The sequence below is a fragment of the Haliotis rufescens genome, unplaced genomic scaffold (assembly GCF_023055435.1).
Source record: "Haliotis rufescens isolate VD_foot unplaced genomic scaffold, xgHalRufe1.0.p SCAF_9, whole genome shotgun sequence".
NCBI lineage: Eukaryota > Metazoa > Mollusca > Gastropoda > Lepetellida > Haliotidae > Haliotis > Haliotis rufescens.
In genome coordinates, this window is record NW_025964383.1 from 259740 (window position 1) to 272827 (window position 13088).

A 13088-nucleotide genomic window follows, 5' to 3' on the forward strand; every position below is an offset into this window, starting at 1 on the left:
TGTCATATTTTTGTTTGTTTTTTAAGCTAAAACTCAAAGGTGTGTGACTACTAAATGTCTCGTTTTCTAGAAATGGTTATTTGTGGTTGACAACATGGAAAAGTGAAGTTAGCAGTGAGGAAAGGGACACGCAAACTGGTTCTGAGGACAAAGCAATCTTCATTCATTATCTTGACATGATTTTGAAAAGGGTTGGGATGGGTAAGTCGGGTCAGGGGTATGGGGGTGGGGGAGGGGAGGTACTGAGAAGGACCCAGTACCCACAGAACTACCCAGACCAGTAGTTAGTCAGATGTTATATTGTTCAATTATCTGGACTCCATGGTTACATTACAAGTCACTATTGTTCACAGTTCCGTCAGACCATGCACCCATTCCTTCAGACTCTTAAATGATTGAATCAAGTCAAAACTTCATTCAACTTCAGTGCATATGACCAGATCGTTTTATATAAGTATCTAATACATTATACCAGGGCTAAGATCTAACTATTCCCAATTGGACATTTTGTCTCTTAAGACCTACATCAGGTACCCGGGTAGGGTAGGGTAGGGTAGGGTAATAGTGGGTGGGGTACCCAGGTAGTAAATTTGGACCCATCCCAGCCCTATTTTTGAAGTATCAGTTTTTGAATCAATATATAAGTAATTTCTTTCTACTGTTTCTATTCTCATTTAGTTTGTTCAGGGCTAACAGTTTCAAGGAGTGTTAAACAATTGAAAGCATAGCTTCAGACGGATAAACTCTACTGAATTCCATAGTGAGTGAGTGAGTTGGGTTTAACGCCGCTTTTAACAGTATTCCAGTTATATCATGGCGTCTCAGCTTAATGTGGGGGGAAAGCCTGAAGTGATGTAGGTCTTAGATGTTTACTACTTCGGTGAAACCCACGAGCAAGGGTATGGTGCTGACAAACCTAGACACATAATCAGGGCGAACCGGGATTCGAACCCACAATCATAGGTTTCTGGCGTGCCCAAGGGACCTACTGTGCACAGCCAATTGCGGCGCCTTAGACGACTGGGCCTCCCGTGCCCCCCAAATTCCATTGTGAAAAGGATGGGACAAGATTCAGACATGTTTAACCAGGAAATATATTGTACAGAAGTACACGTTAATTAGCTTTATTCAGAATACTTTTTCTTTTCCTTCTGCTGTGAGACGTAGAAAATCAAAATTTGTTCATCTTTCGTTGAGTTGGTGGAACCTGGTACAGGCCTTGGCATAGATCACCTGTGTAACAGTGTCAGCAGAGTTACCTCCCTCTAATAAGCTGAGCGCTCAAATGTATTCATAGATTGCACCGATGCACCAAGGTTTAATACAGTGATGGTATCCCACAGATATCACCTTTGTTTACACTCCTGGTACAAAGTTAACAATGCACTGGGTGTAGAATATCAAGCAATTTGTGAAATGTTTCGAGATTGTAGATGGTTTTATCCCACCATGTGTAAATAAAGTCAGACATCCCACAGAACAACCTCTGAATGTGCTGACCATTCTCTCCCCATTTGAAGATGAGGTCTGATCCTGTTTAGGGGGATAAAATCAATGCCAGGTCCTGTAGTGAGAGACTGGGGCTGGTCTTGGCAGTGTATGTCTGTAGTAGTAAAGGTAGAGTATACTCAACAGCTGAGCTGCGGTACTGGGTGGTGCTTGTGTACAGAGCGGTGTTAGTGTCAGGCGCTGAACTATCTCATAGGGACATGATATACAGCTTGGGAGCTGAGGGGTAGAATAAGGAAATCGGGGCAAGGATGGGGCTGGAAAAAGGAATCGGGGCTAAGGGCTAGGGCTGACTGGGGCTAGGGCTGGGGCTGGGGAGGAGGCTAGGGATAGGGCTGGGGGAGCTAGGGCTGGCTGGGGCTAGGGATAGGGCTGGGGGTGGGGTGGGTGTGTGCTAGGTGCTAGGGGCTAGGGATAAGGCTGGCTGGGGATAGGGAAAGGGATAGTAATGGGGTGAAGGGCTGGGGCAAGGGGCAAGGGGCTGGGGCAAGGGATTAGGGCAAGGGGCTGGGGCTAGGGGCAAGGGGCTAGGGGCTAGGGCTAGGGCTGGGTGGTATATGATTGCATATTTGTTTTGATAAATAATTCTGCTTAAAATCCTCTTCAGGGTGACATCTTATTAGCATCTGTTGATGTGTCACTCCATGTGTCTGACATGTGTCATAAGATCACAACAGCAACAGACATATCTAAGTTAAAATAAGTAGGACAAGGCCCTTTTGTGCATTATACACTGACTTATACACAATGCCTGCATTCGATAAGTAAATAAAGATCCGTTAAGAAATACAGGTACACAAGCTGAAAAGCTAATTGGGTGGTCGGGATTTGTTTTGCATATTTTACTGAAATACACAGCATATCCAAAGCTCCGACATTCATGAAACGTTTGATGCAATACAACTTAAAAGTTTTAAGTACAATCAATTGTTTTATAATGTTAATTATAATTTAAATCCTAATGGCTACCAAGTAGCAGATGGAGTGATATCTCCTTGTTGATCAGCTAGCAAGTGTAACATTCCTTTACAAATGAATGTCCCTGCTAATGTGACGATGAAAATTCTGTTGGAAAGTTTCCCACAGAGACATCCTTGAAAATTCACAAGCATTTGATAATGGACATGATGGATATGTATGTGTTGCTATACAGAGAATCTTACTTATACTCAGCATGGCAGGACTGGTCCATGGCAGCGTCTTTGAAGCTGAAGATGTCTCAGACTCAAATACTGAAATATCTACCAGTAGTGCATCTCAGTGGGGGCTATATCCTTGTGAACTTGCTATGAACATATCTTACTCTTGTCAGACTGGTAGGACAAATCCCAGACAACACTGGTTGAGTTTGGGAGACTGTTCTACATCCATGAACCTGTTTCCACTACATATTTTACACTTTTTGACTGATCAAGCTTCGTTTAAACATGTAATATATCATTCTATCCAAAATTGTAATTTTTACATGTGTTACCATTGAATTGTTTCAAATTTTGATGGAAATTTGGTGGTTTTAAATGTTCCTGAAAACTAAAACAGTTCTCCTGAACACAGTCATAAGCAACAAGTCGGATGGTGTGTCCATTTGCAGCTTCCCCTGAGTTAATCACAGTCGCACCAGACTAGGATGAGGATGACCATCAGAAGATGAGGATCATCCCGGGAGGGGGAGGTGTAGCCAATCAATAAACTTCATCTACATGATGAGCAGAGCTGTCAAAACTGTGGCCATGGGTAGCATCACACTGATACTGTGCATCTCATACAGCACACACTCCATGTCAGCATCAAATAGTGCCTGCATCACACTGAGAGACTAGTTAATGGAATGGACCATTCTGCAAGAAGCACACAGCTCCTACCATGCCTACAGACAAGACAAACAGAGTAACCAAGACTGTCTTTGTTTTGAAGGTCTTCAAGTGTACCACATGGCTCTCACAAAGATGATTAGTTGTGCACTTTGGGAGTTAGGTGTGCCAACAAGGAAACTTATAAACATCTGCGCACCCTTTGAATGTCATAACATGTGCTTGATAATAAGCAGTCATAATCTCAGGGCTTTAACAAGGATTCCAAATGAAGTGCCCATGGCAAGCAAATTGGGGCAAAATTGTGATATTGTTCAAAATCTGATTACTTTAATGTTCTTATTTTCGTAAATTCTGAAGAACTGGGAAATTTGTTATTCAAATTGGGAATTTTTAATACCATTTGCTGCAGACTGCCTTTGAGCAGGTCTAAATAAATCCCAGTAATCAATAAGTGTGCCTCCTTCCTCTTCATCCTATTCCAAGACCAGGACCCCGTTCCACAAAGCGATCTTAGCGCTAAGTCTTTCGTAAGTCTATGTTAAAGTATGGGAGTTACAATCACCTTAGCACTAAGATCGCTTTGTGGAACGAGGCCCAGGACCCCGTTCCACAAAGCGATCTTAGCGCTAAGTCTTTCGTAAGTCTATGTTAAAGTATGGGAGTTACGATCATCTTAGCGCTAAGAACGCTTTGTGGAACGAGGCCCAGGACCCTGTTCCACAAAGCAATCTTAGCGCTAAGTCTTTCGTAGGTCTATGTTAAACTATGGGAGTTACAATCACCTTAGCGCTAAGATTGCTTTGTGGAACTGGGCCCTGAGTCTCCTGGTTTGTTTCATGATTCTGTGCACTGAGCATGTTTGTGCCAGAGAACATTTCTCAATGGCTTCGTAAAATATAGATCACCACAAGGTTTTTGTTGAAAAAGATATTTCCAAATGTGCCCTTGTTTTTTTCAAAACTTCCTTTTCACTTTGCCTTTACAAATTTAACCATGCTACTGGCACTCAAATCAGTGTTTGAAATAATTTTAAAGCCCAACAAGACAGTCGGGCATATGACCCATAAGTGTTGCCTGCCCATCTTCAAAGTTACCTGCCTGCATTCAGACATCATAAATACTGAAAAAATAAGAGACAAATCACATCTTGATGCAGCTGAAATAATGCAAACAATTTTTTGAGAATCTAAGAGGAGTTATAAATCTCAGAGGAGTTGTAATAAAACTTAATATGTTAGTTGTCTTAAAATTATCTGCCAGACAGTCGGACAGGTGGTGGAAAATTTCATGCAGCCCGACGAAACGGTACTAGCCACAGGCAGGCAGATATTTTGGACACTGACTCTACTACAAGAAATGTTTAATTTAACTTAAACTCATTACTGTTATGATCAGATCTTTTTTTCTATTTTGATAAATCTGTCAGTGGATGTGTCTGCCTTTAACTTTCACAAGTCAATAGTTTATAAATGGAGATCACAACAGCTAAATGTTCTGTTAAATGTTGACCGCCTCAGTGGTCTAGTGGTAGAGCGTCCGCCCGGAGAGCGGAAGGTCCGGGTTCAATTCCCAGCCGCGTCATACCAAAAGATGTTAAAAGATGGTACTTGTTGTTACCCTGTCTGGCGCTCCCATTAAGGGGCTAAAACAAGGACTGGTCGGCTCGGAGTCAGTATACTGTGTCTGAGTGGGGTATTCATGTTAAACTGCGGCATGGTATCTCAGTGTGCTAGCACTATCAATCGGCATCAGTCCAGACTTGTACAAGCAGCCACACACACACACATACACGTGCATGCACGTCGTTATATAAGTGCAATAATCTTAGACGTGACATTAAACCCCATTTCACCTCACCTCTGTTAAATGTTAAATCAATAGGAACTTAAATCCAACAGCCTCTGCAAAAACTCCAAATACAATAGACACATTATGGAAAGGTTGTTGTTGTTGTTGTTTAAAACCGCATTTAGCAATTGGGGGCCTGTAAATAATTGAGTCTGAACAAGACAATCCAGTGACTGACATCATGAGCATCGATCCACACAATTGGGATACAATGACATGCATCAAACAAGACAGCGAGTCTGACAACTCAATCCCATGGTTTCAGAGTTGATTCAAATCTGCTGAGCATCCCCTTGATGATGGAATATGTCTGGGTTTCCTGTATCTGGTGTCGGCAATGTTTACACCCAACAAGCCAGATGGGTTGCTGACTCATAAATGTAACTGGCCCATCTTGAAAGTTGCAGTCCACATATTTGAATACATGTGAAAATATATACCGTAACAACGATATTAACGTTGATCAAAACTACACGGGGAAATCTAGTACAATATTGTGCGCTTAAACTTTCTAGACAGTCAGGCAGACAGGAATAAATTTCATCTATCTCAGCAGAAATGTTTTCAGCCATTATCATGTCGCGACTTTGCTTTACAGGGAAAATATCAAAATTATGAACTTGACCAGATTATTGACCAAAATGGTGTTTTATTACAAAATAACTTTTACTGCCTGTGACTTTCGTTTAATGAAGAATCGGTTTTTTTCATCTCTCAGTGTTTTTTCGTATCCCACCACGAATAATGAATTTGTCCATTTCTAGTCTGTAATTAAAAGAAACCCATATGTTTTGAGCAGCCGGTGTAATCTGGCATGACTTCTTAAAATATCCTGTCCAGTTGGCTACATGGTTCTCTGATTAACCAATCAGCAAGTGTGGCTGAAATGTGATCAAAATCAGAAGAAGAAATTAACAATACTGCTGCCTAATACATGAAATACATGACCAGTGTCTTAGCCATAGTACTCAGTAATAGTAGCAGACTTCATGTGAGGAGCCGGAGAGCTGAATCGGTGACTTAAAGGTGATTTGTCAGCAAACTGAGAAAACCCACTATTTGTGTAGCTGAAGCAAACCCCTAATGGTGACAGCAGCTGCTGTTTCTGCTCTGCACAGAAGCAGGAACATGTGCATCAGGGAATGTCATCAGAAGTTTACAGCATTAAAACAACCCCAATTTGGTTTCCCCAATAACAAAATAACTACTACTTATGTTATTTCTCTTACATTGCATGTGGCAACTGACGGATCACGGATGTCTGGCAAATTCTGAGGAAGACTGTCAGGTTTGTCCACGAGGTCTGAAGGAGCAATATGTCAGCTGTAACATACCTTCCTGCACAGCAACCAGGTCTGGAGCATGCAACCAGTGGTCAGTAGTGTGAGCATTTGTGAGTTTGGGCATAAAGACATATGATTGCAATGACCTCTCCTTGACATGTGATAGTAATCATCATTTACATCACATATGACTCAGTGCTAGAAATTAGGGGGAGTCTGTGGATCCTTGATTTTTACTGTTATAGTTTTTGAATCCAGGGACCCATAATGTTTCTAACAACTTTCCCTTCTATAACCTAGCAACCATATTGTCCACCCAAGTGCCATATCAGTTGTCCACCTAGCAACCATATTGTCCACCCAAATGCCATATCAGTTGTCCACCTAGCAACCATATTGTCCACCCAAATGCCATATCAGTTGTCCACCTAGCAACCATATTGTCAACCCAAATGCCATATTGTCCACCTAGCAGCCATATTGTCCACATCACTGCCATATAAGTTGTCCACCTAGCAGCCATATTGTCCACATCACTGCCATATTGTCCACCTAGCAGCCATATTGTCCACATCACTGCCATATAAGTTGTCCACCTAGCAGCCATATTGTCCACACCACTGCCATATTGTCCACCTAGCAGCCATATTGTCCACACCACTGCCATATTGTCCACCTAGCAGCCATATTGTCCACACCACTGCCATTTCACCTTTTCTCAAAGGCTTTTTCCTCGTTTCATTTTATATTAAACAGCTTTTGGTGTGAACTGTTTGACCAAAAGAATCAAGACAAGCATATCGCTGACATACTGTAGTATTTATGATTCCGGCATTAATACTGATGTTAAACAGGAGTGGGGTGGTGGTGTTGTCAGTGTTTGGGGGATAAAAACATTGTTGTATGGACCGGTTCACTTCTAACCAATAGTGACCATTCCAAGATTCAGATGGGAGTCCCAGCGTTAGAAATTGGAACTAGTCCTGTAGTCCTTGCCAAATTGCCCAATAGTGAGGGTATCTTAAGGACTAGTAGAAATTTGCCATTTTTATGGGTTTTACTATACATTATCATAATAAGGACTTGTGGACTAAAACTGTTAGTTTCTACTGCTGTCAGGGAGGACACATACTTCAAACAAATTAAACAAAACAAAACCAGGTATTTATTTGGACCTGCACAGAGGCCAAAATGCGACCATAATTTGCAGTAAATGATAGTAAAACTTCCCAATTTGAATTAAAAAATTCCAAAATCCTCAGAGTTTACAAAAATAAGAACAATAAAATAATCAAATTTGAACAATATCAAGACTTTGTTCCAATTTGTTGGCCAAGGGCACTACTTTGGAATCCTAGATAAAGGTAATCAAGTTAGAATGATTTGGCAAGTCTAGATTGCCTCAGTTTTAGGCTTGAAATTGTTCTAGGCTCCATTTGGATTTTATTATTTTGATTTTGTAGATATACATTTTTAAATAAGATTATTTGTTTATATCTGGGACTAAATGTCAGTCTGAGTGTTTGACAAAATGGGGTGGGGTGTGTATGACCTGCACCCCGAAACTCTGAATCTACCCATGCAGCCTGTATCCACCTAGACCCAGGATGCAACACAATATGTGATGATGGCATGTATTTCTAAACTCACTGCTATCAAATTCTCTCATTAATTCTTCTCTACGATGTCAGCCTGCTAAGTATTCTCATTAACTGAGAATGTTCTTACAGGGGTCGTCTCAAACAAAAGATAAAGATTTTCAGAGTTAACTATTCTTAACCTTTTTTCCAAACTTCCAAAACCATAAACCTATTTTCCAAACTCACAAAAATACCACACGGAATATAATGAAAAAATAACCAAACAAACTTTGACATAGTCCCTCTGTTCGTGTTATTGGGTCTGTGTAGCATTCTACATACTTGTGCCGGTGTATCAATATTAATCCCATTAGTCATGTTCCCCAGTGAATCTAAGGACATCAGCAGGCAGCCATCAAAGCTTCCACCAAGCTTCCTGTTCCAAACATGCCTCTATTAGGCCATAATGCATTAATTATAAAATTATCATCCCCGCCCACCTCACTATTAAAAACACCCCACCTCCAACATTATATTGCCCCTAGCTACCAACACACAGAAAATTGCTCCGCTTTTCTCTACTTGCAGAAATAACAACTATCACTATCAGAAGCAAGCTGTAACATTTGTTGGTCAGGATCAGACAATCCAGTCACTGATATTGGGAGTAACGAACCACTTTGACCGGGTATGTCGATATGTTGATAGGGTACATCCATTCATTCGCTTCTCACAACAAGCTTGGGAACCAAGCCCAAGTCTAACAGAATTCTGTTTGGTCCAGTAAATGCAGCTATGATAACACCAAAATCTAATAAAAACAATGTTAAAAGTATGTTCAGGAGAGGATACCCCACAGAGGTAGAAACTAACATTTTTAGTCCACTAGTCCTTATAATGATTACATATGACAAAACCCTCAAAAATGGCAAATTTCTACTAGTCCTTATTATACGTAATTATTGGACAGTTTGGCAAGGACTACAGGACTAGTGCCAATTTCTAAGGCTGCACCCAAAAGGTTTTGTCACAAACTGCTGGGAAAATTGACAATTAAGCACCTGTTGCTGATCAGTGCTTGCTATTATATATAACAGCGTGTCTGTGTTGGGATTACATGTCAATCACACCAGCTGACAGTAATTTAGTTTACAAAAACTAAAATGCACACATTTCTCATTTGGGATGAAAATCTAACAATTAACTTATTGTGGCCTTAGATCTATTACAATACCTAGTGAGTAATTGTCCTAGATTACAGAAGCGGCCCAGCCCATTGATCATGGCGCCACTGCACTTGAGTTGTAAACTGTTCCTTGTGCTTGTTTCAAGGCTAAATATAGCTTTAGGAGCTTTGTAGGTTTTAAAAGGGTTTTGTAGCCATCAATTTATATTTTTAACATTAATATGTTTGGTTGTTTCAGTGGGGGGTGTCCATCTTTTACATTACCATTTGATTTACCATTTTACATCACCATCAGTCAAAATGCCTTTGAGGTGGGTTGGGTTGGGTTGGGTTAATACATAGAGGACATACCTGCAAAATCATATATATATACTGCTATATATATATACTGCTATATATATACTGCTCTGCTTTTAGTGTTCTGACATTTGTTCTGGGAATCTGATAGGAGCATAAAATCTCTGTATACACACAGACACAGAGATATATATGTATATATATATACACCTAGACACAGACAGGTTGGGATACTGACAAACCATATTAACCAGGCCGAAACTTGGACTCAACCCACACCCAACTCTCCCTGTCTCCAAAACAAGGTACTGTAAACACAAGCAATTTATTTTGACATGCTTCCACAGACTTTAGAAAATTCTATACACTATTACAAGTTTGGCTTAAAATGATGTACATAAATCTGTTAGGATGTGAGAGCCACTGCATAACCTCAAGACCATCTTAAATAAAATCCAATGACCTACAACCATGGTAACAACTCCCTTAGAAATAGTGAGTAAGTGAGTGAGTTGGGTTTAACACCGCTTTTAACATTATTCCAGTTATATCACAGCATGTCAGCTTAATGTGGGAGGAAAGCCCGAAGTGATGCAGGTCTCAGATTCTTACCACTTGGGTGAAACCTATGAGCACGCATATGGTGCTGACAAACCTAGAAACAATCGGAGGCGAACCGGGATTAGAACCCACAATCATAGGTTTCTGGGGCGCACAAGGGATGCAGCTTTGCACAGGGAATTGCGGCGCCTCAGACAACTGAGCCACCCGTGCCCCCTCCCTTATAAATAATTACAACAAAAATCTTCATCACTTCCAGTTCCACCATAACCACGTTAAAAATAATGTTTTAGTCCTCAACAACTTACAAGACAAATACTATTATTACTGAATGGAAGGATAAAGTTTTCTCAACAGTCTCTAAAACATGGAAAGCACTGACCATGTAAACGTATCGTTCTGTTCACAACTACATGTAGCTGATGCCCAGCACGTGTATTGATGCACTGACTCAGCACGTGTATTGATGCACTGACATCTCCACACAGTTTTCAATGCATCAAACATGTGTAATTGTTATGCTGAGTTGCTACAAAGCACCACACACAATACACTCATGCAACAGCTGTCAAGATGACTTTGTGTTTGTACAAACAGGCAGATCTTGTATGACAACTTATGATGAAAGTGGAAGAAATAAATTACTAATACCATTTTGCTAAAAGCATGTCACAATATTATTGTTTCAGATAAATATGTTGAAAACCTATACAAACGCCACAGCCATTATAGAAGGGGAGGCAACTCTACTGGCTAGTGATCGTTAGTTTGGGATATCTACTGGTGAAGTCACAACTTGCCTATTTTATGTATCAGTACATATCACGATGCTTCAGCCACGATGCTAATAATAATATTAGTTATAACAATATTACCATGAACTGGAAAAGTTCCTAATTCCAATTTGGGAATTATTACTGACATCAGCTGCAGAATTGGTTTCAAATATCAGCCTCTGGACAGGCCTAGATACATCACTATTTATAATGGTATTAAACAACCCACTGTCAACTCCTCTTTATTATTTCATAGGTAAGACATATCAATGAAACTGTTATTCTTTTTCACTTGTGACCATTTATGAACATTAATAACTATCAAAGACAATGTTGGTCTGGCACATATCAATCTCTCATTGACAGACCAAAATAACCCACAACTATTTGAATTCTGAAACTAATGTCACACTGAATACAGGCCTACCAAAGAACACCTGCAGAGAACTACCTATATAGAAATAGCCACACACATTACAAACAATTGTTTGAAGTTCTCTGCAGATGTTCTTCAGTAGGCCTGAAATAGAAATTCATGGACATTGGCTTTGTAATAAAGACTCCTCATGGCCTATATATCCTTGTGTTATGGGTTTTCGAGCCCTAAGAAGTATTACTAAACATGTGTCTAATGACAGTCCCAATACACTAAACTTAGTCTTACCTTTGAACAAAATCATTTCTGTGAACACTTGGATGTCAAGTGGCAATGTCTTTTTAAGTTTATAGTGATAATGCCTTGCCAAGCGAGACAAGTCGATCAGGCACCATGTTGTTACCATCATGCGATTTCGAGCCCTTGATTGCGGTGAAGTTAAAACTAGATGCTTAAATGGTCAGACACATGACATTACACACAGGAAGTTTACAAACAAACCGATACATTTTCGGTGCAAACCATTGTTCTAATGCAAAATTATCAGCAGATCAAGTTTGATTAAAATGTGCATCATTGAAAAAGTAAATTTTGAGAGATGTTATGAATCTAACTCCGTTGTTAATTAGTTATGACTGCCTAATTGAAGGCGGTAATAAAAAATGCACCAGTTCCCAGTACTAACGATAACCATTCCAGGCTTATATAAAAATGAATTATATCTTGTCGATATTAACTCTACAAGCAACACATCTTATCTCGAAATTAAATTACTTAGTTTGACAGATACACAATGCGGTTCTCTCCCTTTCTGTGACTAACATCAAAGCTATTTAGTTTCGGAAATGCATCCTTCCGATTCCTCAAGAGTACTTGCGACTGAAGTGAATCGCCCTCATTTAAAGGTCTCGGGCTCAATGCTTCTCGTCGTAATTAGAATAAAACCTCCGACTTTACTTACAATAATTTAGAAAAACTACAAAAAAAGATTCGGGGACGGGTGCGAGGTGAGCCATAGACGCCGGTTTCCTTTCACCCGAAGTGGTATCGGTGACAGATATCAGCCAACAGTTGCGAGAAATAAGTGCGGAAAATATGCGGTAATTGTGATCTTTGAGTTTTACTTACCTTCCGGTCATATAGACAACTTTATGACAGTTCCAAACTGAGGGGATGCCTTGAAATATTAATGAATTCCAACCAACATGGTTGTCGGATGTGAAGTCACTTCCGGTAGTCAAATATGGAAATAGTATCAGGTTTCTTGCTATCGTGATTAGCTTTACACATAATATGTTTCTTGTGTGTTTTTATTCGTATGTGTTTGCTTGTGTATTCTGCACTCTGATCTATTCTTTTTGATTAGCTCCAAGAGCTCAATGGAGGTGTTTCGACCGCCGGAACAGTGATCTAAGGGAGGTAAGTCGTGTTTGCTTAAGAAGCAGAGTCCACAAAGCATCTCTCAGGATCGTATCTATGATTTGTGTATCCCTATTATTACGTAAACGTTTTCAAAAGTTACATTATCGATCCAATTCAGCAAGATTTAACCGAATAAGTTTAAAATCAACGCACGACAGTATATGTACCTCGTACCTCGTGATAGAAGCTATATGTATTAACTTGAACGCACCTGTACTTATGTTAAATATTATCAATAAAGACATAATTTCAAGGATGACGTTATTTTGTGTTTATTTTCTATATTAATGGACTATTTCGCGCCCATTATCAATTGTGTCTTAACATCATATTATAATAGAAAGAAGCCAAGTGAATTTCTTTTTTCAGTCTTGAACAAAAGCCAAAGTATTGCAAACTTCCTTTGGATTTTTTCCGGTCACTCCACAGGAAACTA

At 39.9% G+C, this 13088-nt stretch overlaps 1 protein-coding gene across 4 annotated transcripts in view; it reads right to left on the bottom strand.

Annotated features, from left to right (window-relative positions):
- LOC124152641 (LIM and senescent cell antigen-like-containing domain protein 1) overlaps nt 1–12467 on the bottom strand; it is a 59190-nt gene extending 46723 nt beyond the window's left edge. For 2 of the 4 annotated variants that reach the window (XM_046525642.2, XM_046525640.2), the window contains exon 1: nt 12359–12467. In XM_046525642.2, coding sequence (XP_046381598.1) covers nt 12359–12369 — 11 coding nt within the window. In that variant the 5' untranslated portion in view covers nt 12370–12467. Of the gene's footprint in view, nt 1–2672; nt 2842–12358 lie in introns of those variants that run through there. The other 2 variants (XM_046525639.2, XM_046525641.2) reach the window with 2 other exon arrangements.
- Nucleotides 12468–13088: the final 621 nt, after the last annotated feature.